General features: G+C 48.5%; 10 protein-coding genes across 10 annotated transcripts; 5 read left to right on the plus strand and 5 right to left on the minus strand.

The window, feature by feature from the left end:
- Nucleotides 1–4: 4 nt before the first annotated feature.
- Nucleotides 5–1,718, minus strand: Pdw03_8294 (Cytochrome P450 monooxygenase, putative; the record flags this gene model as incomplete). Its single annotated transcript, XM_014677951.1, has 3 exons — nucleotides 5–889; nucleotides 950–1,561; nucleotides 1,641–1,718. The coding sequence occupies 3 exons, from the start codon at nucleotides 1,716–1,718 to the stop codon at nucleotides 5–7; spliced, it is 1,575 nt and encodes a 524-aa protein (XP_014533437.1).
- A 793-nt stretch (nucleotides 1,719–2,511) lies between these two features.
- Nucleotides 2,512–3,990, minus strand: Pdw03_8295 (Zinc finger, C2HC5-type; the record flags this gene model as incomplete). Its single annotated transcript, XM_014677952.1, has 1 exon — nucleotides 2,512–3,990. One exon carries the CDS (start codon nucleotides 3,988–3,990, stop codon nucleotides 2,512–2,514), a length of 1,479 nt encoding a protein of 492 aa, XP_014533438.1.
- A 1,166-nt stretch (nucleotides 3,991–5,156) lies between these two features.
- On the minus strand, nucleotides 5,157–6,114 carry Pdw03_8296 (Transcriptional activator (PtaC), putative; the record flags this gene model as incomplete). The annotated part of the gene is made up of 2 exons (XM_014677953.1): nucleotides 5,157–5,984; nucleotides 6,049–6,114. 2 exons carry the CDS (start codon nucleotides 6,112–6,114, stop codon nucleotides 5,157–5,159), a joined length of 894 nt encoding a protein of 297 aa, XP_014533439.1.
- Nucleotides 6,115–6,708: 594 nt separating this feature from the next.
- Pdw03_8297 (GNAT family acetyltransferase, putative) lies at nucleotides 6,709–7,764 on the plus strand (the record flags this gene model as incomplete). Its single annotated transcript, XM_014677954.1, has 1 exon — nucleotides 6,709–7,764. One exon carries the CDS (start codon nucleotides 6,709–6,711, stop codon nucleotides 7,762–7,764), a length of 1,056 nt encoding a protein of 351 aa, XP_014533440.1.
- A 2,957-nt stretch (nucleotides 7,765–10,721) lies between these two features.
- Nucleotides 10,722–11,158, plus strand: Pdw03_8298 (Polyketide synthase; the record flags this gene model as incomplete). Its single annotated transcript, XM_066101918.1, has 2 exons — nucleotides 10,722–10,989; nucleotides 11,121–11,158. The coding sequence occupies 2 exons, from the start codon at nucleotides 10,722–10,724 to the stop codon at nucleotides 11,156–11,158; spliced, it is 306 nt and encodes a 101-aa protein (XP_065957001.1).
- Nucleotides 11,159–12,188: 1,030 nt separating this feature from the next.
- Pdw03_8299 (3' exoribonuclease family protein) lies at nucleotides 12,189–13,352 on the plus strand (the record flags this gene model as incomplete). The annotated part of the gene is made up of 1 exon (XM_014677956.1): nucleotides 12,189–13,352. The coding sequence occupies one exon, from the start codon at nucleotides 12,189–12,191 to the stop codon at nucleotides 13,350–13,352; it is 1,164 nt and encodes a 387-aa protein (XP_014533442.1).
- Nucleotides 13,353–13,533: 181 nt separating this feature from the next.
- On the minus strand, nucleotides 13,534–15,402 carry Pdw03_8300 (Signal peptide peptidase, putative; the record flags this gene model as incomplete). The annotated part of the gene is made up of 3 exons (XM_066101919.1): nucleotides 13,534–14,689; nucleotides 14,743–14,755; nucleotides 14,811–15,402. The coding sequence occupies 3 exons, from the start codon at nucleotides 15,400–15,402 to the stop codon at nucleotides 13,534–13,536; spliced, it is 1,761 nt and encodes a 586-aa protein (XP_065957002.1).
- A 1,441-nt stretch (nucleotides 15,403–16,843) lies between these two features.
- On the plus strand, nucleotides 16,844–17,439 carry Pdw03_8301 (Peptidyl-prolyl cis-trans isomerase-like 1; the record flags this gene model as incomplete). The annotated part of the gene is made up of 3 exons (XM_014677958.1): nucleotides 16,844–16,876; nucleotides 16,928–16,969; nucleotides 17,026–17,439. The coding sequence occupies 3 exons, from the start codon at nucleotides 16,844–16,846 to the stop codon at nucleotides 17,437–17,439; spliced, it is 489 nt and encodes a 162-aa protein (XP_014533444.1).
- A 735-nt stretch (nucleotides 17,440–18,174) lies between these two features.
- On the minus strand, nucleotides 18,175–19,148 carry Pdw03_8302 (Siderophore esterase IroE-like (EstA); the record flags this gene model as incomplete). Its single annotated transcript, XM_014677959.2, has 2 exons — nucleotides 18,175–18,925; nucleotides 18,985–19,148. 2 exons carry the CDS (start codon nucleotides 19,146–19,148, stop codon nucleotides 18,175–18,177), a joined length of 915 nt encoding a protein of 304 aa, XP_014533445.2.
- A 753-nt stretch (nucleotides 19,149–19,901) lies between these two features.
- Pdw03_8303 (Sucrose/H+ symporter, plant) lies at nucleotides 19,902–22,026 on the plus strand (the record flags this gene model as incomplete). Its single annotated transcript, XM_066101920.1, has 6 exons — nucleotides 19,902–20,098; nucleotides 20,152–20,317; nucleotides 20,376–20,471; nucleotides 20,539–21,236; nucleotides 21,314–21,643; nucleotides 21,702–22,026. The coding sequence occupies 6 exons, from the start codon at nucleotides 19,902–19,904 to the stop codon at nucleotides 22,024–22,026; spliced, it is 1,812 nt and encodes a 603-aa protein (XP_065957003.1).
- Nucleotides 22,027–22,124: the final 98 nt, after the last annotated feature.

Below are 22,124 nucleotides of genomic sequence, written 5' to 3' on the forward strand. Positions count from 1 at the left end.
TAAATTATCTTCGTCGGAAGACAACATTTGGTCCATTCTTGGCGGAGGTAAAATGATCCGTCAGCGCCAGATGTCCCGCGTCCTCGCCCTGACGATCCGCCAATGACATGTCAAAGAGGAACACCAGCCGCGCCAGTGTCAGCCGCATCTCCATAAAAGCCATGCTCTTACCAATACATCCACGGGGTCCAATGCTAAACGGACAAAATGCGTGCCGCGCAGCCTCCATGCTCTCCTTAGTCGTCTGCCAGGACACTCCAGAGACCGTGCAGGTGGCGTCCTCAATCCAGCGCTCCGGCATATAGGTCCCTGCTTCCCGGTAGTACCGCTCTTGACGGTGGATGGAGTACGTTGGTGTGCCGCAGTCTGTGCCGGCGGGTAAGAAGACGCCGTCAACAACCGCGCCGCCTTCCATCACTTCCCGGGGAATCGCACCGGGCACGGCTGGGGCCAGACGCAACGCCTCGTCAATACATGCTTTGAGATACACCAGTTCGCCCAGCTGGCTACTGGTAATGATCTCTTCGACTTCACTAAAGGCACCACGAACTTCGGCGCATAGCTTGGCCAGTGCATCCGGTCTCCGAACTAGGTAGAAGAGTGTGGCTGCCAGTGTAGTCGAGGTTGTATCGCTGCCCGCAATCATGAGGACGTTGGACTCGCCCCAAAGCTCGGGAGTGCTGAGTCCATTGCCAGTCTCCGGATCCTTTGCGTTCAACAGGTAGTGAAAGAAGTCCTTCTTGGCGTCCCGACCAATTCGGGCACGCTCCTTGGCGCGCTCGTTGGCCTCAACCCGCGAATTCATAATGAAGGTCCATCGGTCACGCGTTAGCCTGCGGATGAAGATCTGGTCTAGACCCCATGTGTCCAGAGGCATCCAAAGTCCACACTATGGCATAATCAGAGAAAAGCATTCCTAAATCTGGAGGAGGGAAAAAGCAATGCTGACCACATAGTGCCTGTTCGCAGCACGATCCACTAACCCAACTTTATACCTTTGAGTCTCAGAAATAAGCATATCAAAGCTCTTCCCGAAGCAGAGCTCGCCCATAACATCATACGAGAGATAACTAAACCAGTCACCCATGTTCTTGACGTTGCCCTTTTGCTCATTCGATTCAAAATCCCCATCATACCCAGCTAGTACGGCACACAGCTGACGCACATGGAGGAGCATCACATCCTCCATACCCTTAAGAGCATTATCTGAGAATGCCTGGCTAAGCACTCTTCTTTTTCGACCATGCATGGTTTTATCAATAGCGTTGTGCGTGTTATATACGCCCTTGATAGCAGGGAAAGCATTGTAAAATGTGGCCTTCTGAAGGTGTTTTCCGTGCCCATAAATATCGTGCAATCCACAGTCCGAGTTGACAGAGACAAAATTAGGCGCAACACGCACGTGTGTCCCGTACTGACCATGCAACTTATGCAGCCAGAGATGGCGGTCACCCTTCAGGCCATGGTAGAGCTGGACCCAGGGTGTGATAGATGCGAGGAGGGGGCCGTTGATACGGTGAAGCGGGTGAATGAAACGATTGTAGAGGATATTGGTGAGGGTCTAAAGTGAGTTAGATTATTCTAACTCATAGGACACGACACTTCATGGAAGTGCGTGATGGAGAATGGGATCTGCGTACCGCTGCTGCTAACAGCCCTACCAAGCCTCCCAGAACCCTCTTTAAAGAGAGGCACACCAGCACAGATTCAACGAGCATTCTGTGAGATGATCATGAAGAAAACAACCGTGAATTGGCTCAATACGTGTACTTTTCGTGAGTTCCAAAGTTCCTTTATACTCCAGCTACCGCTGATATCCGCCCCCAACCGAAGCTCATGGTCAATGACGACAGATCCGTACTACAAAACAGGTCGGCTTTGGGGGGGGGGGGAGCACTAGAGCTCCAATTAACAGTTGCTGATTTCTGTAATAGATAGGGATTTACTTGATTCGGTTATGGGCGGTTATTTTGGATGGTAATTTGCAGTGCCAGTGACGGGTCATACTAAATATATATATATCCCACACCCTGTCGATATTGGGGTATCCACGGGGAAGCCCGCTTCATGTCTGGTATCTGTGTGGGGATTCGGGATTCCAGTGGGGGTTGGCCTTTCCATTCTTAGTAGACTGCTGTCATTCACTAGTTCGGTCATATAGTAGTATCCTCTGCGAGCAGATAATCCCCTCTATTGACTCCATTGGCTCGGTTTCTCCTGGGAAGTGTGATACTACCACCGCTGTTAACCGATTCACAGCGGATGATCAGACATTCGCTCCGAAGATCTCGCCCTTTTCAGGACCGAGGAATCCGCCGGCTACAGGGATACAGAGCAAAACGCAGTTTTCACACCAAGCTTTCCTGTAACACTGAGATTGGCGATGAAGCCGGTGACAACCTCTACAGAGTGCCTCCCGAGGTGGTCGATCCAGGGTAGATGGCTCGAAATGGTGTTTCTTTGGGGGGCTCGCGCTTTGAATCTTGCAGTCAAATCCATCTATGGTTATGTTTAAGTGGAGTATCCATGGATTCCTCCATCCAAAATCCACTGCTCATTGTCGTCGTTGTCATCTTGCACACGACGCCAAGTCTGTTTTCGTTCAGTTTGTTCCACTGCTTCAGCCTGCTTTATCTCGGGGGCACGCCAAACAGGTCGCATAAGACCACCAGATGCGAGAAGGGGGTTGCGACTGAAGGCATGTTGTCCTTGCGGGCTGTCTTCCGCACCTCCTTCATCGACAGTGTCAGGCTCACTGGCCGCTGGGGTTGATTCTGCCGGTGCTGAATGATAGACTCGGCGAACCTTACCACCTTTGATATCAAGACTCATCACAGTCTTCTTCCTCTCCCACTCAGGACGAGCCTTCTCATCCATCTCGCGCTGAATGCGCTGCTGCTTCTTGAGCGCCAGTGCTCGTTGTGTAGGTGTCATCCACAATGTGGAGGCGACATTCGGAGTCTCAAAATCTGCTGTTTCATCGACAACCTTAGTCCGGCGTGCATTTTGCGCTTGGAACTGGAGCAGCTTATCCCTGTGCGCTTTCGCGGCATCCAGTTTGCTGGAAGGCTCGGAGCCAACAGCAGGCCTAGGACCCCCGTCATGATGAACACCTTCATTGTGTACGCGCATCTTCTCTTGTCCACGCTCCGCCCGTAACTCCCGAATCATACCTTGCACTTCTTCGGCGGAGAGGAGCGGTGTGCCGCAGAATGAGCACGGCTGTAGACCCTCGAGCGAGCAGATGATTTTCCCACAGCTGAGGCAATTAGGTGCCGGATCAAAAACCGGGTGTACTGACCCGGAGCAAGTACAACTGCGTCTCTCCCCCAGGCTCGGATTCGTCGATACCTCTAGTGCAGCGATAGCGGCGGTGAGGTCGGATATGTCGTTGGTTGTGAGAGCTTTGTTTCCCTTGGAAGACGATCCCGCCCCTCCACCTTGACGTGTTGATTTGCTAACTTTCGATCGCACATTTGGTAACATGTCCGAGATTGTAGGGCCACTCGCAGATGGGGGTGGCTTCGGGGATGATACGGGTAAGGGGGAGGGAATGCGCGACGCGGCTGAGGACCCATGCTGTGACGGTACAAGGGTGTGAGCAGGTGGTCTTCGAGAAGCCATATAGTCTTCTTCATCTGCTTTCTTGTAGCCACCTCCTACGTCGCCGTAGTTGTCGGGTCGACGTGGTGGGCCAGCAGTATGCAGCGGAGCCTTCTTTTTGCCCTTCTTGGCTCCTCCATTTGATCTCGATGCATCTCTGCTTTGGGTGGAAGGGTTCTGAGGTGGTCGCTGGGGTTCTCGGCGTGAGTTAAACGAGGATATGAATTCTAAGGCGGCCGGGGAGTCGCCGAGGAGGTTTTTGAGATGATCGGCACATGCCTCCCTTGAGAGGCTGACAGCATAGTCGATGACCTGAGAGAGAGAATCTGGGTCCAGCGGGAGAAGCTGGGAGAGACGAGGAGCTGCCCATGCGCTAAGATCGGCCATCTTAGAAAATCTTTCGGCGTGGTTGGTGAGTGACAGATGAGATGCCCGCGGATCCCCGCACTTATTAAGCACAGTCCCAGCCCAGGCCTACGTAGGCGCCAAGTCTCCAAAAGCCAGAGTCAATCTCACTATTTCTTGGCCCAATAGACAAATCTTCCATGTCAATGGATCTGTTTTCCCTGATTGAACTCGGGTATCAGCACATATTAGTTCAGTTAACTGAGCGCGTTAGGGTTCAAACGGGAGCACCAAGGGCTACTCTTTTCGTTTACTGCCTTGTTATTGCCATTGTTCTTGAATCTTTATATACACGTAAGGGTAGACCTAGTAATGCTTGTTGAAGTTTCTCTTTGTGTGATTCTTCTCTTCTTGATTTCATGAGTCTCCAAGGACTAATTCTGAACAATCTCTTTCCAAGAAAGTTGCTTTGGCCTAGGTGGCATTGGGAAGAGACAAAGAGGGATTCTAATGAACAGAAACAAACCGGTACGGGCATGGCTAGCTGAGCTAACCCAGGATGAGTTCTAAAGGGGGTTATGGTTAAAAAGGGAGCTAGTATTGACTACAAAGGATGCCAGAAGTTGGGAAATATTCAAGACAAGAAACAAAAAGCACATTTGAGAAATGATCTTTACTATAATCACATTTTTCACTCGTGGTTAAAGTCCATTGTGGCTAACCGGCAGTAGTGCCACCTAAATTTCAGCTTCAGCCTGTTCAAATGCCATGTTAATTGCCAAAGATGGCCCGTAAGGAATGAGTGTTGTCGTGTACGGTCACAGATTGAGACTCCAGGGGGGTTCGGAGTGTGGACAGTTTGTAGTGCTGATGTTAAACTGGATACTGTGCAGACTTTTGGGCTTTGGGTGATGGGTTTCAAGTTTTGAAAAACAAAGAAAATGTTGACATTAGCACTGATCAGTTGCATGTTTCTTGCAGTGCTTGTGTCAGTTGTATTTCATGTTGTCAAGTAATTTACATCCTACAAAGCCCGTCCCCTTGTCATCATTCATCTATGCAGATTTATTCGAAGGAAAGGTCAAACCATGACCAGACCAAACCGGACCCAGATACGCCGTGGAACATAACCAGTCCATCAAAACAAAGCTCAAACGCCGCAGACACCATGATAGGAAAAAAAAGGGTATGGGAAAACAAATGAAAGTTTAGTCGGCGTTCTCGCTCTTGATGTCGTCGTCGTTGTCCTCGACCGTAAATGATTGTTTCAGTTTGCTGGGACCAGGCTTTGTGGTGGAGCCCTTCTTGGGTCCATTCAGTTTCTTCTTTTTGGTGGGGCTGGGACTTTCATCGTCATCATCTGCATAAGGACGCTTGGGTGCTGATGAGCTGGGACTATTGCCATTGCTAGCTCCGCTGTCTGTGGGAGTCTTGTTGCGGCCGCCGTTGCGACCACCGTAGACGCAGCGTTCAAGGTGTTGGGCGAGACGAGTCATGACAAAGTAGCGCGGGCAGATAGGGCACTTGGTAGTTGGTATTTCAGGGATAGTGCTGTCTCGATCACCCTTCTTTTTCTTGGGGTTCGGCATGACTGCAAAGAGCTTGCCGTGGACATCATGACCGGCCAAGTCGATCATGGGCACATTTGTACAGTAATCCGCGTCGGGATCGGGAGGGGGGCAAGAATTAGCCCCCGTGGTTGGGTACATGAGTTTTGGGAGGCGGCAATCTGGGCACACATGCTCCTTCACGGTTTTCATCGGATTGCCCTTGAGGAAGACCTTTCCGCGGTTGAAAACGGCTGCATCCGTCTCCATGCGCATACCTGCAAGCTTCTTGGTGTCGAGAATGATTTCTCTCTTTGTATCGGTCGAGGTCTTGCTGGGTGCTTCCTCCGGCATGACTGCATCTTCCTCCGCCTTCTGTCGGGCGAGAACCACCGCGGACCGCATGCGCGCCACCTTCTCTTCACGGTGAACTTTGGCCACAAGGTCGTGGATGATGTTCTGGAATGTTTCGTTTAGGATGTCGGTAGCCTAGATACGAAGTCGTTAGAACCCGAGATGCACCACCCGTGAAGTCCGCTTGGGGCTATCATACCACTTTGGCGATTGTTCCTGCAGGATAGGTCGGCCTGCGACCACCGCTGCTGTTGGAGTCGGCCATTTTCGAATTGCGGCCGGAGATGGATGCGCCGAATATTTCTCGTCCGGTCCTGATTGACCGACGGCTGTGTCTGCCCGCGACACAGGTAGTAAGTGCTCCGAACCGCTAGGTCCGAGGTTTAGTTCTCCATGTACTGGAAATCTATGCAGGGTTGACGCAATGGGTGCACGGGTGTAGGAGAGAAGAAGAAGATAGAATTCCAAAACATAGAAGCCAAAAGGAATGGAAGAAAGAAGACAATAGGAAGGGCTGAATTGTATAGCCTAATGTAAGACCAATTGTCAGTGAGCTTCAATAATTTGGGGGGGGGGGGGCGAAGGCAGAATTAATAGCCAGCAATGATAGGGGGAGACAATGTGATCAATGAAGGTATTCTATCGACGCATACAATAGAAAGTAAGCATCGACCGGAAGTAGGGCACTGACCTATTGAGGTGTCTATTTGCATACGAATCAAATCTCACTCGGGGAGATGAAGAGACGGATGAGGCTGGAGCAAGTTGTTCACTGGGCTTATCTTATCGCATCTCCGCAGTAGGTCCCAGGTGCCTCACTGCTTGTTCTCTCCCAAACGACCATTGAATTTGTTACGAGATGGCAAACCAGCTGTTTGCAAAGAATCAGCCAAGGCCAGCGACTTCTTCCTCTTCGTTGTCTCCTTCGCCGACCAACCACCACCCTGTGCGGCCCCCTATCCACCCTCCTGCAGTCCAGCCACCTCAATCAGCCGTCGCAAACACTTTTGGCCCGAAACGCTCGAAAGAAGAGATATTCTCCCCTTATCCCCGTGATATTCCAGCTGGTTTCGCGACTCCACACCCCCATATAACAGTCGAGAAAGTCAATACGGCGCATATCCCTTCCTTGACGCGGATCACGGGCTTACTCCTTCCTATCCGCTACCCAAACTCGTTCTACACAGCTATCATAACTGATCCGGTAATTGCTTCTCTTTCGCGGGTTGCGATTTACCATGACCACCCCGTTGCTGCAGTCCCAGGATCTGGCGCATCTGCCGGGACGGACAAAGTCATCGGGGGCATTCGGTGTCGGCTAGAGCGAATCCGACAGGAAGAGAACTCAAAGAAAGAGAATGCAACACAAGGGAACCAATGCCACACAAATCTCTATATTCAGACCCTACATCTTCTCTCGCCATACCGGGGCAGTGGTGTGGCAGCATCACTGTTAAATTCACTTCTCTTTGTGTCGCCGCCAGACCGCAAGGGCCAAGACTCATATCGGGTGTCCGAGCTTGTCAGGCACTATAACATCTGCTCTGTTACAGCACATGTTCATGAGTCAAACGAAGAGGGGTTGGAATGGTATATTGCACGGGGATTTAGAGTCGACGGTGATGTAGCCGAATACTACCGGCGACTGAAGCCGTCGGGCGCGAAGATCGTACGACTAGATTTGAAGTGGAATGAAGAGGATGAAGCACATTCTCGGACCGAAATCAATGTACAGGCTACGGCTTTTCCTGGTGAAGCAGAAGACGAGGACTGGGAGAAGGTGGAGGTGGAGGATGGCGAAGAAGATGACCATGGGGTACAGCATTTGAATGAGTCGCAAGTCCTTGAAAAGCAGGATACACCTTCGCGTAAGCGCAAGGCAGAAGATGACAATCACAAACCTCAGGTCGAGTGAGATGTGCGTTGCATGTGTGGCTTTCTGATAAACTTTGGATACCCTTTACATTTGTTTATGCATCTGATATTGAATAGTACGTGTGCTGAGTTCTCCTGCATACATGGTGATATAATATTTGAATGGAAGAGATGATCTCTCGCCGTCTATGCCCCTATGTACGGAAGTTGAGCATTAGAGGAGCGGGCATAAAATTACTATATCTAAAACGCCAGGGGTTTCGAATCAATAGACAATAGCAATGCCACTTGGAGTGTTATAGTTCTCGCATGCAAAAAGACCGTCATTCTGAGTTGACCAAAGCGCCGTCTTTCCAGATTGGAGGGATGTGAAACGGGATCATGCGAGCCAGACTGAGGAAGAGATAGATATAGGCTGACCAGCGGTGCAGCCCATTCAGCCGCTCGGGACCAAAGCCAGTCATCATGGTGATAATAATTGCTTGAGTGCTGAATGCAACGATCTAGGGAATCATAGTCACTGCAAGCATGCCTGTCCAAATCGTCAGCGATGGAATGAAAAATGCGTTAGTAGCATCAGTGCCTGCACTCGGGATCTCGTGCTCATTTGGAACTGAGCCGTCGTGGAAGATCATAAGAGTCGTCACACAGAAAATCTACATCAATAGGCTCAAAGATGAGTATCTTTTTCTCCAGGTCTCATGAAACTCACTCATAAGTTTACTAACCGTCAATTTTCCAGGTTAGTATCTTTTCGACTCCTTCACCAGCCAGCAGTTCCCGATTGGTGTTGATGATCAAAAACCAACAAATGTTCAACGTAGCAGTGTTTCACTGACGGCTTTTCTTTTTTGGTTTTTGTCCTACCACGTGGTGAAGAACTATGCGTGAAGCAGCTTCTGGAAAGGATCTACCTGATATCCCCACTCGTCCGCTACATGTTATCTCAACACCACCCAGGAATTGAATTGGCCTCCAGGCCAAACTAGTCATGTAAACAAACCCCCAGATGTGCTTGCCGCCAGAATTGGAAGTGGTCAGGCATTGACTGATGCTCGTACACAGTTTTGATTAATTTATCACAGGCCAAAATCTCGCGGGGCTTTCCCTAAACACTAGCTGATTCGCCAATGATGATCGCTGGACCACGCATGCTTGGCCAGGCCTCGAAGAAATGAACACTTCGATGCAGTGGACGGAGCACTCACTGGCCATTCGGAAAGTACCCGTTGGAGACTCTTTGACTTGTCCCCAACACAAGGTTGAAATTCTTGCACATTCAAGTCTGTGTCAAAAGCCAAGGTACTGTAAGGCAATTGCTTGGCTGTTCCAAGGCTCCAAGCTTATCCAAATAGCTCACATCACAAAGGTAATGTTTCTTGGTACGAGTTCTTGATCAATAGAGATGCTGCTTTTGTTAGAATGTTCAGAACTTTCGGCTCTTCGTGACTCAATAGATTATAAAAGCACCCAAATTTCCAAACTTACAACTGCCTACTTGGGATTTGGATAGCTAAGTGCTCTTTATGTAATTCTGTAGAATGACCTGTGAGGATATTAGGTATCGCAGACAGTGTGTAACCCGCTATCTCAAACTAGACAGACTCCTGATTCTTCAATTCGGCGTTAATTCGAGAAGTCAAATTCGGCGGCGGGTAGGTGTGAAATCATATTCATCGTCGATGTTAGGTTACTTTAGACAAATTAAAAGATTTGGTTTAAATCAACCTGCGCGTAAAACTGCTAGAAATCTGTCTAGCTTCGAATGCATAGAATTTGTAGATCTGTGCATGGATCCCTAAGTAACAAAAGTGATAAAAATTGGAATTTTCACAGACAAGAAAACTAACCGTAAGATGCACCACGACGATGCTTTCAGCTGTTTGGGGACATTACGGGCAAATTTGGCAGCAGGTCTGGGTATGTATGCAGGACGATACAGAGCCTGCTTTCAGAGTCTAGTATTTGTATCTTATTGCCCCCATGACTCGAGCGGAAGAGAAAACTGAGAATAGAGAGTAAGATCGTGATCATCCCAACTATCCGGTGCACTTGAATCAGCAGTTCCGCTAAGCTAGCACTGTTTCTGGTTGTCAGGTCTCGCTCGGGATTGGAGCCAGTCAATTGGCGCGGACTGATGTACTGCATCGCTCGGACGGACACCCCCAAGCTCAAAGCGAAAATCTCAGCAGCAGTGGAGAAAATTCCGGCAGCTTCGGCCTTAAGTAAAGAGTGACGTCTGGTAGAAGTAGTAACGGTGTTTAAGAAGGAGCCAGCCTCAGTGAGAAAGTCCCCCAGAACGTCTTCACTTAGCGTCAGGCTTTCGGATGGTCCAGGGGGGAAAAGTGTGTGGATCATGACAGTTAGATAGGTCACATTGAAGATATCCTTATGAAACCCGCTGGATTTGGCTTCTTGTATTGTGCGCAGCGCCTCACTTTTCGAAGACAAAGGCAGATTCTACTACCTGATGAATCCATATCTAGCCCGTTGCCGGCCAGCTGACGCAGCTGGTGTAGATGGCGGGTTTGGGAAGGAATTTTGCCGTGGATCCCTAAGATACTCTAATGCCGGTGTGCTAGGATTCACACATGGCCCAGAGTCCTTGTGAGCTGGCCGGGCTGCCGTCGCCTATGCCTGTATGGAGTTTCCCACGCGGCGTTTGTTGTCCAACAATGATATCTGGCATCGATCTCGTCAGTCAAAAAGCTACTTGTTAGAAGTCACATGACTTCTTTGTTTGCTCCTACTACTTAGTCTAGCTAAACCTGTAGATAGCTTCTCTCTTCTATAACGCATCCAGAGATCTCCAGTTTCATCTACAGCTTCATTTGTAGACTGAATATCATCTCCCTCACTACTCTTCAACAGAATACGGAGCGAATGGTCTTTGATCCCATTATCAAGCAGAAATTCCTGCATCAGATCAAGAGGAGGTGATCAAAGTCGTTATCTGCACTCGGTATCGACCAGACCAGCACCATCACCGGCCTTGAGATGTCCCAGGATGTCTTCTGGTCTCAATGCCCACTCTTCCACAACCTTTACAGTAACAACTACTTTGGAAATGGTGCTTTTGATAATGTTGAAGAGGACCTGGCTGCGTACGTTCGGTTCACCCACAACGCCGAAGAGAGAAGCACCATCCTGATTGAAGGCTTTGTGGAGAAGATTTCAGCCGTCTTGGGAATTGCCACCGAATCCATCACGCTCAGGAATTCTCTCTTCGCGTACGGTTTAGATTCCATTGTTGCTTTGGAGCCCCGTAAGTGGTTTTCAAAATTTGTCTAGGTGGATGTGTCGTTATTTTGACGTTCTTGGAGTGGCCAATATCTCCGCATTTTTATCCAAGACCTTGGAATTGGTGGCTACCGAGGCTTGATGTTGACATATCAGATTTTTCTTGGGTGGTTACCCCGAACGTGCTGTTTTAGAATTGAGAATCGAAGTGGCTTTTTACCGTTGATTCGTCGCACGAGCTCTATTTGTAGAGGGCGTTCTGAAATGATCACACCATTGCTCGTGATGCAGTTAGCTATGATATTCAGGTCGGCGCAGGCACTGTAGATGGCTTTGAGTATATGAATTATGCAAAGGCTGGTCCTCCCGGTGGTGTGTAGTCCCGACAATCATAGTGGATGGCAGCATGTTTTAGGAAAGTTATAGACTTCCCGATCATGCAGCTTACTGTTGTAACACTTCATAGTCTTGTGACATACTCACTCTAAAGAGTACTCGATTGTTTTTATTGTAGAGGTATGGAACTGATTTCGAGCGCATTTATGCTCTCCCGCCCCTAGTGAGCTCGCACTGGTTAACAGGTCTTGCCAGGTTGTTAGAAAATTGGATTCATACATTCCCGTGGTGTCTGGTGACAATCTTTCGTCGTGGAGACTACAGTGAATGCCGGAAGAGGTCGAAGAAGCTGTCTATACGAAGTATATGCATGGGGGTCTACTAGCTGAAGCGAATAGCAATCTATGGAAAATGGTAGTTCCCTTGGCAATGACCTTTACATGGAGAAAGTAGAATAAATAACTAGACAATAAGCGGAACCTTCATTTCAACATCTTTAAAGAGAGTTGTTTCGACTTTGGATCCGAGGTCCTTCGTCAGTTCCTGCGCAACGTTGTCCCGTGTATACAGCAGACAACTGTCGTGTCATTTTCAGCCCTGGAATATGAGATAACCTATTATACAGGAATGTGTAATTTTCCTCGGGAAGAGTACATGGGAAACTTCGTTTCTCAAGGGCTATGAGATGTGTGATGTCTGTTGTACTCGGTGCACAAGGCCGTGAAAGTCTTGGCAGATAAATTCTCGTTTGTGCCTGGGGCATCAGTGACAGCATCGACCGCCTTCGACATGAAATTATTCTGCCACCTCATGCTTGTCGGCTTTTTCTGCATCTTCAATCAATTCTACATTTAGTCTTGAACAAAAGTAGAGACATTCTCGTTAATCATGGTGTCCTCCGCTACAACCAGTAACCCGACTCCTCCGTCATTATCCCTACCACCGTCTCAGTTCGCCCGCCTCCAACCTCACGCCTACCTTCTCGCCCACCTCTCTCCTCCACCAGCGAGCAACCAGCCCTCAATCCGTGCGAACGGTCGTACCGCCTCACAATTCCGTGTCACATCTGCCAATGCCGGCTCTCTAACTCACACAAATGGCAGCGCAGTTGTACGAATCGGAGACACAGCCGCTGTCTGCGGCGTTCGTGCAGAGATCCTAGACACCAAGGACATTGCTTCCTGGAGCGTGTTGCAGGCCTCATCAGAGAAAACACTCGACAAGTCAAATGATGTGGGAGCCTCAGAGTCCCAAGATGAAGAAGATCAAGGCCACATCCAAGATCTGAACCTACTTGTTCCCAACCTTTCCCTCAGCACCGGCTGCGCGCCAGGCTTTACACCTGGTGCACCACCTTCTGCGCTAGCTCAGGCACTCTCTCACCAAATCCTTTCCCTCCTGCACACCAGCCGTCTCGTTCGAGCAGATGATTTGCGCATCTGGTATCAGCCACCGAATCTGGATTCGGAAGAATTCCGCAATGCGGGCGAGGCGATGGACGTGGATACAGAACAGAGTGAGGGTCCTGAGCGAGAAGTTAAGGCATTCTGGGTGCTTTACATTGATGTCATGATCATTTCTTTGGCTGGAAACCCATTCGACGCGGCTTGGGCCTCTGTCTTGGCTGCGCTTCGGGACACGAAGCTTCCCAAGGCCTGGTGGGATGCCGATAACGAGACGATCCTTTGCTCAGACGATGTTTCCAATGCGCGAAAGTTGTCTCTGCGAGGTCTGCCTGTTGCCAGCTCGTTCTGCTCCTTCGAGGGTGATGCCGCTGCTGGCTGGAGGGCGGTTGTCATTCCCGACGCTGATGAGCAGAAGCGGAAGAAGGGTGCACAGCAAAGGTGGATCCTTGCGGATCCAGATGGATACGAGGAGGGATTAAGTCAAGAGCGGGCTTCTGTCGTTGTTGATAAAGAGAGTGGTAAGACGGTTATTGTGAAGATAGAGAAGCATGGTGGTTGGGCTGTGGATAGTGATGATTTGCGCCAGCTTGTGGACGTTTCTGCTCAGAGATGGGATGAAATGAAGCGCATACTGGATCAATGCTGATCGAAATCGATATGCAATACAAACGAATGATACCACTACAATTATTGCTTGCCATCTTGCTTTGAAATAGAGCCATGCATCGAGGTAGATCGAAACAGTGACTGCCTGTCATGTTGAAAATCCAAAAAAAAGTCGATTTCAGCAAACTTTTTCCATCTGATAGACCTAGTTAACCACATCTCTAGTTTGCTGATTTCTTGTTCCTCATGCTGCGCCGCCTTCTCTTCATTGGTGGCTCGTTGTCTCCATTGACATCCCTGGGAACTGACACGTCTCCATCCTCTTCCTCTGTGGAAGTAGTCGGCAAAGCAGTCTGTGTTTCATGTTTGGACTTGCGAGGAATTGATACGGAGATGGAGATCAGGTCCAAACTGTCACGGTCCATTTTAGCCTTCTTTCTCTTGGCAACGCGCCCGCTATCTTCGGATGGTTTCTTTTGGGGATTTGAGTCATCGATTTTCCCTTCGTTGAGATTTTTCTCCCCTTTTGCGTTTTCGTCTTTTGATGCACGCAGGTAATCACCGGAAAGTAAGCGCATGAAGAGGCTCTTCTGATGTTGAGAAGACTTGTCCTCGGCTTCATCTGCCTTTTTTTCCTCTTGAATTTCCACCTCCTCGGCATCAGAAAAGTCCCACATTGTATCAATTTCACCCCGAATAAGGGCAGTACCCCAAAGCGATATCAGAACACCCGGCACCAGATAGAGAAGAGCTGGCTGGGCATGATTCGAATATTGCATGGCAAGGAGGGTGGCAACCATCCCAACAATATAACCGAATATGCTAGCTTTGAAGTAAATTTTTGGAAAACGCCGGGCATCATGATAGGGAGGCTGGAGTTCTGGCTGGAGTGGCTTGACTGAGGGTGCCCAGAACCGTTCGCCCCAAGCGCCGGTTGCCGACTGATACTCAGGCTTGACGATTGCCTGGTCGAGCCCTTTAGAACGTGCCATTTGAGCACCTTTCTGCTGGTAATAGAGGAATAGATCGAAGCGAAGTGCCAGTCCGATCATCATTCCCGGAATAACAACGTCGCCCAGTCCAAGCATGGCCAATGGCACGGAGCCAGGAGCATCGCGAGAGGTGGGCGGGCGAGGAAACAAGAGTTTGATCGGTACATCCAATTTGGTTGCAACAGTGACCATCAATGGTGTAAAGAAGACAAAGTAAATATCATAGAAAAACAAGGATCCCATTATGAGAGTTCCTGTCCAGAATGTGGAGGGGGACATGAATTGCAGGGTGCCATAGCAGAAGCAGAACCCGAGGAAGTTGGTCAACCACCATGGGTTTGCCACAAACGCAAAAAACCCTACAGCAGACAATGCAGAAATTCCGCTGATGATGTCAAGGAGACCAACGAGGCATTCCAAGTCAAATAAGCCACGTACATAAGCTCGCACCCTAAGACGCTGGTAAGACACATTTCGGTAATTCCAAAGCAGCCCTAATACCATACCTGGGATTGGCACTCGACCCAAAATCCCAGGGAGAGGTGAATGCCGGGTGGACTGTGCCTTGGCTGGATGGTTCTCAGACGCCACAAAAAGGCGCTCGGACTGTTTCACTTTCCACAATTGTCCACCTTGACGATAATATCTAGGAAAGACAAATGAGCGAATCATCAATAGCACATCCTTCAGGAATGCAAAGGCAAAGAAGAGTCCCATTTGAGAGAAGTAGAAACTAAGGATCTTGTTCAAGATGGCTGGATCTTCAAGCCACTTGATCACCAAGTATAAACCGCCGAGTGTGAGTCCCGCAGTCAATGGGAACATTAGAGCATCTGATGGCTCAAGCCCTTCCATCTTCTGCAAAGGGCTATGTCCATCTTCATCATTCGTGTCATATTCATTCTTGTCCTCGTCGGCGTTTTTCTTCAGAGGTTTAGCGGCCGAGGAAGGTCTTGTCAAAGATGCATGTGCACCGATCCAAATTGGGAAAAGAGCAGATACAATCAGGTGTCCGTAGGTTGGAAGAAGTGGCCTCAGACGGTCGAAATGGTAGAGGGCTTGTCCAAGAAGCTCTGCAACAGGGCTGACGTCGGCCATGGTGAACAGAAAATGGTAGGCTGTGAGCACAAGACAGATGACAGTGAAATGAAGCCAATAAACCAAAAAAAAGAATGAATCAGACCATGATGGCCACAAAGAGTTGTTAGTTTGGGAAATTCTTCAAGGTACCTGTTAACCTTCTAAAGGTGGGAGGCTTCCTGGTGCACAGAGGAGCTTAGTGACCACGGCACAATTCACCTCACCGCTTTCTTCTTCTTACATCTATAGAAGCTTAGTCTCTGCACACGGTCTGTTGATCTCGTTCATGTCTTTAATTTCCAAGATGCCCACTGCCTAGTTCCGTATGATTAATCTTCCCTATGCTATTCCTGACATCTTGTGGCTAGTCTCACAATTGTGCGATTTGCTTGGCCCACTGGTTGACACATGCCGGACGTCTAGAGATGAAGATGCACAAGCTCAACGAACAGACGACCAAAAAAAAACAAGATGGTTGGGTTTATATCATTTATCAAATTTGGAAAACTAATCACGCATTTTTTCCTCTTTTCTCAGCTATCTTATTGTTGAATTAACTCACTACGAAGATTCCCAGCACTCTGACTTGACTTGGCTGCCCCTTTCCCATCTTCTACTTGCCCTCCTTAAATCTCCTCGCTTGAGACATATCAAAAATCCATTGCCCTTTGTAACGAGATGGTCCCCAGCATTATTCCGAGAATGCGTTAGAAAGGATGGATCCATACTCCAAACCGAATCGAGTAATTGAGCCAGCCCTTCTCTTCGCCCGCTAATCCACTGTCATGTTGTCGGCCAAAAATTGCTTTGATTAAAATGTGATTGTAATAGGTACATGTGAATAGGCCGCTTACGGAACCGCACGGAGTGCCCTCAAGTTGATAAGCTCCTTGTGGGTTGGTGGGAAGATTGTTTATGTCGGGGAAGGACTCGCGCAGGTGCAATTTGAGGATTACCAGAAGCTGAAACTATAGCAACCAGACTCAGGCTACTGGGTCTCGCCTTGAGGCCTACAATCCGTCGATAGGAAATAGAAGAGGAGCGGGGGGGATACTATCCTATCTACACGATTTCCAAGGTTGTCTCATACATAGACAGTGTGATCTGAAGGGCTGATAGTACTGCTACATGTTGTAAGTTCCCAACTAGTTCAAAATTATGTACTAGGTTTAATCCAGTAGCTGGCATCCATATTACTGTAGATGACGTGACTCTTTGGATTTTGTGTCTGTCCGTTATTCATAATGGCCTTGTAGGTTTTCCATTCTGGGAATGTGACAAATGTTGTAGCCATAGATGGGGCGGTACTGGTTTTCTGCCAGGCAAATTGACCCAAATGGGGATTAAGACTTGCATGGTCGCTGCGCTCCTCTGCAAAGTTGGTTGATCCCGCTTCTTGCAACTCTGAGCTCTGCCTTTTCAGCTCTTTTGCCTACGATTCTACACTTACATCTTCAGCATGGCGTCTGAAGTGGCTTTTGACACGTCTATGGTAATTGGTGCTTCGTTGTTCTCATCGAGATCACTTACTAACCTACTTCAGGGCTCCTTCTCTGTGGAGCTCTACAACACTCATGCGCCCAAGGTATAAGCTTTTTTTGCAGAGCTTCTAGGGATCATCGCTAACGTTTTTCTCTTCAGACATGCAAGAACTTTGCGACCCTCGCCGAGCGCGGCTACTACAACAATGTTATCTTCCATCGCATCATTCCTGACTTCATGGTCCAAACTGGCGATCCTACTGGCACCGGTCGAGGAGGCAGCTCCATCTACGGCGAGAAATTTGAGGACGAGATTCGTGGGGAGCTGAAACACACTGGCGCTGGAATTCTGAGTATGGCGAACAGTGGACCGAATACCAACGGTAGTCAGTTCTTCATCACTCTTGCGCCAACTCCCTGGCTGGACGGGAATCACACAATTTTCGGCAGAGTGAAAAGTGGCATGAGAGTGATCCAGCGGATGGGACTGGTCAAGACTGGTGCGGAGGACAAGCCAGTGGATGAGCTGAAGATTATTCGGGCTCGGGTGGTTGAAGCAGGCACACAAGAGTGAAAGTCGCCTGATGCAGCTTGTTCCGTCGGATTACGGCGGAGAATCGTGCATATTAAGCATCTCCTGCCGGAAAAAACAGGTGTTGCCCAATTTGGAGAGTTGAGATTCCATTTGCGATGTGGGTCGCGGGCACAACCTTCGGCTCGTCGGGCCCAAGTCATGCCAGGGCAGCATCGTCTTGGAAATGTCGCAAGGTGCTTCAAAAAAACCTCTTGGACTCTACAAACTACAAATCAGAGTGGCAAAGCATGGTACCACCCTAATTATGAGATTATGGATGTATCACTACAAAACGAACCGCTTCCATCAAATGTCTCCATCAAGAGCAGCAGATACAGAGTGACAAGAAATCTTATCTACCACTCCCAAACGAAGTCCAGTGAAGGTCTGCGTCAATGAAGACCAGGCTACCATAGGATAGTAACCCGTTCTGTGCAAACACCGGGAGTGGTATGAAAAGAAAAGTCTTCTGCTGAGATTTTTCCTCCTTTAAGGGTACAGCCTAACCTCTTTTGGAACTGATGAGTAATAAATAGCCTTAGGCAGGAATTCCTGCCTGAGGCAGAAGGCTCAACTTTGTCCAGTTTCTCTAGTTATATCGATGGAGAACAGCGTCAAAATCCTCTTCTGGTGCTAGTGACTACTTCGAGGAAAGAGTAAAAGAAGAGTGAATAAAAATTCCATATCCGGATAAGAGGTTTTAGTTACACCAATAAAATTTGCTGACTATGATCTTCAATCTTCATCTCCTTGATCAAGAAAGTAGCCGATAGCTCCACTCAGTGCCCCAGCAACGATGCTGCCATGGTCTTCATCTTCGTACTTTCTTCGTACAACTGACCGTACCCGTCCACTTTGCAGAAGACGAACAAACATCTGGTCGCAATTATCCCCCATTAGGCGTTCCTTGGCTATTGCCAACCGTTTTTCATATTCCTCCAATGACTGATTTTTCTGATGCGTGGGAGACTGCTCAAGTGAGCCGTAGGCCATCCAAACTCGGGGCTGGTGATGTGATTTTGATCTGTTGTAGAATTGCTCTTCTTCCTGCAATAAGAATCCATCGTTCCACCAAATTGACGGGCTTGCAGCAAGATAAGCGTCGAAGCTTGTGGGGGCTGTATAGAGCGCATGGAGGGCGAAAAGAGCCCCAAATGAGTGCCCGAACAGAGCAGTCTGGCAGACTGATATGTGAGGAAACACTGATGAGAATAAAAAATGGTGAACAGTGTTTGAAATGAAATGAAGGAAAGCATCTGCACCCCCAAACTTCTGAGGGTTGGGCCTCCCATCCGGGCTTTTTGGAGAGTCATATTTATCGCAAGGGGGAGTTAGGTCATAGCTTCGACGAGGGCTGTAAACAGACCGGGTCAATGGGTAGGAAATTCCAATGATGATTGTCGAGGTTTCCTCCGGTTTACGCATTCGCCGCCGCCGCACAATGTCCGTTGCTGAAAGCATCATAGCATTTCCATCCGCTATATATCTGTAGATCGGTAGAAAATTGTTAGCTGATGGTATATCCACTGTGATATCCTCACTTACATTGCATTGGCTTTGTTCACGATTGGCTGATCCCCGGTCGATTCCCACTCCAGTGGCCACGACACTTGGATAAGATATCTCTCATCCTGCTTGTTTGCGACAAGCCAACTCGCCATGTTTTGGAAACAACAGTCTGCCTGTTCAAATGTCCACTGGTCTTTCATTGTGTGCTTCGGATGGTGGGTGAGTTTGAAAAGAGAGTATCTGGTACGTCAATTATTTTGCAGAACGGATTGTTCCGAGGCTAAAACTCGAGATTCTTGACAGAACGGCAAATGCGGCAATCATAGCCGAATGGTGCTATGTCGGAGCCATTTAACAATGTTAGGTGAAACACAGCTAGATGAGAAGGTAACAAGGCCCAAATCCTCAAGGTTGCGAAGTGGGGGTAGTAAAATGGGATGAGACCAAATCCAATCGACAAATCTCCGTTCCAAAGGCCATTTTCCTGACTCTGTTTCTCACTCCGAAAGTGAGGCCACTCTCTCCTGGTGGACATATTAGCACGCCCTTGGCTATCTTGGCATTTTTAGAATACGAGAGGGACGCGTCGTTCCTCGTCTCAATTACCTGTTTTGGGTTAGGGATCTTTTTTCCTAACTGGCATATGATTGATAAGATTAAGTTTTGTTTCCACTTGTAGTCCACTTTTAATATACCTAGGTAAGGTTCGTGGTTTAACATGCTCCGTGCCTACTTCTTCTAGGGACGTCGGAGTGGGGCGAAGAAGTTGGGTCTTCCAATCTTTTCCAGGTCTCTCTACTGTTTATGCTACCTTTGGAGACAATGTTGTATAGAGCGCGGCAAAAATTCGGTTAAGTTTTTGCTTCCGAAGAGCAAGGAATTTTATTTAAGTCCTCTTTGAGTCCATTCTCTGAGAAAAGCATGTGCTCTCACTAAGTCTATCGCCTGTGGCCATGGCCAAGCAAGAAGGGGACATGTCTATTGTGATGGAGCCATTAAACATTCAAAGCAGCCACGCTGCTGGGAATGTTCACCAGGAGGAAAACCTCGAAAAGCTACCCAGTCTTCCCAGCCTTCAACCTGGAGTCCATAGGGCTGATGTGCTTCGAAAAAGCTGGACCAAGACAGGCTTAATTATTGTCTTCATCGGGTGCGTTACTGCCGACATGTTGCAAGCTGAGTCATTTGCTAATAGTTGGTCAGACTGTTTTTGTGTACATTAGCTATCAATTTCGCCGATTATTCAACTCAGGTGTATGCCCCATACACAACGAGTGCCTTCAAGCAGCACTCTGCCATGAGCGCAGCGCGGGTGGTCATGAACATTGCGCGTATCTCTGCCTATCCCATTATTGCAAAGTTGGGAGATGTCAGCATTCTCGAGACTTCCAAGTTTTTTTGCATTGCTAACTTACCATAATGGCTAGGTCTTCGGTAGGGCTGAGATGTTCATCTTGTCTATTCTTATGTCTGTTTTGGGTTACGCCATTTGGGCAGCCTGCACGAACATAACGCAATACATTGTAAGAGGCGATCCTCTTGGACTCGTGAAGTATCTCGCACAGTGCTGATTGTTGCTGTGTCTCACAGGTTGCTGGTATCTTCGACGCTATTGGATCGACTGGATTTGCCCTCACACAACAGATATTTGTGGCGGACATGACCTCGTTAGTCGATCGTGGTATCTGGTCAACGCTGCCTGATTCTCTCACCACAATTCCGACTCTTTACCTTGGTACTATCGTCGCTCAGCGCGTCCTGGACCATTCAACGTGGCGGTGGGGATGGGGCATGTGGGCGATTATTTTGCCCGTTGCATCGCTGCCATTGATCGGTACCATGCTGTTTTATCAACGTCGAACGCCATATCCAGTATCTGTGTCTGAGGCATTAGGCTGGAGAACTAGTGATGCCTGGTGGAAGAAGGCATACCGGTTGTTTTGGATTGAACTCGACTTGCCAGGGGCTATTCTACTTGTGGCTGGATTGTCTCTTCTTTTGGTTCCCTTGTCCTTGACAGGCTCTAATAACAGCGGTGCGTGGACCAACGGGTCATTTATCGCCATGTTGGTCCTTGGTGTGGTATTTTTAATCGCATTTTTGGGTTGGGACACATGGTTTTCAAAAAAGCCATTTGTGCCTTATCGTATGGTCAAGAACCGCACAGTGGCAGCCGCATGCCTTCTTGGGGCATTGGATTTCTTTCACTATTCAGTGTTCAGTGTCTTTTTCACAAGTTACCTTCAGGTAGCTGGGAACTTCTCGCCGGGGCCAGCAACCAGAATTGAGTACAACCCCCCGTCCCGTTCATTGCTAGCTATTTTCGTTGCTGTTTCCCCCTTCATGAGGCTGATATCAAAACTAGTAACTCCCTCCGTGTGGCCTTTCAGGTGGCCGGCATATTTGCCGCTTTCTTTATGAAGTACACCAAGCGCTCTCAGATCTGGGTGTTGATCGGCGTTCCGCTCTGCGTTCTTGGAATGGGTGTACTTCTCTATCTGGTGGATTTGAGAGATGGTCGCAGTGGGAATGAAGCATCCTTTGTGGCAGCCAAATCGTTGATTGGTATTGGTCGCGGATTCTATCAAACGGCCGCACAGGTCTCAGTGCAGGCCGTGGTCTCACGGCAGGATGTTTCTGTTGTCACCGCAGTGTTTTTTGCATCGATGAGTGTGGGTGGTGCAATTGGGACAAGGTAAGCAGCCACACCTAGTCATAAATCCAAATCAGTTCTAATTGATACTTTCAAATAGTGTCGCTGGGGCCATATGGCGAAACACCCTCCCAAAAAAGCTGCAAAAATATCTTCCTAGTGAACTGAAGGGTCAAGCCAAATCTATATTCGGATCAATTGTTGTAGCTCGAAATTACGCCATGGGCACTGAGGCTCGTGATGCCATCAATCGCAGTTACCGAGAGTCGCAAAGACTACTCGCAATTGCAGGTCTTGCTTCACTTTCATTGATGCTTATTGTGATGTTGTTCTTGAAGAACGTGAAACTGAGCGAAGAAGGGATGACAGAGGCAGAGATCGAACAAGATCAAGCTCATGGAGCTGCAGAGAAGCGAGCTGATTAAAGCCATAGTTGAGGACATTTTAAATATCTTCGAGAGGGAACCAGGTGCCCCTGAGAGAGGAGATGGAGAAAAGCTGTCGTAGCACATGTTCCAAATCT

Source organism: Penicillium digitatum, chromosome 3 (assembly GCF_016767815.1).
Source record: "Penicillium digitatum chromosome 3, complete sequence".
NCBI classification, from domain to species: domain Eukaryota; kingdom Fungi; phylum Ascomycota; class Eurotiomycetes; order Eurotiales; family Aspergillaceae; genus Penicillium; species Penicillium digitatum.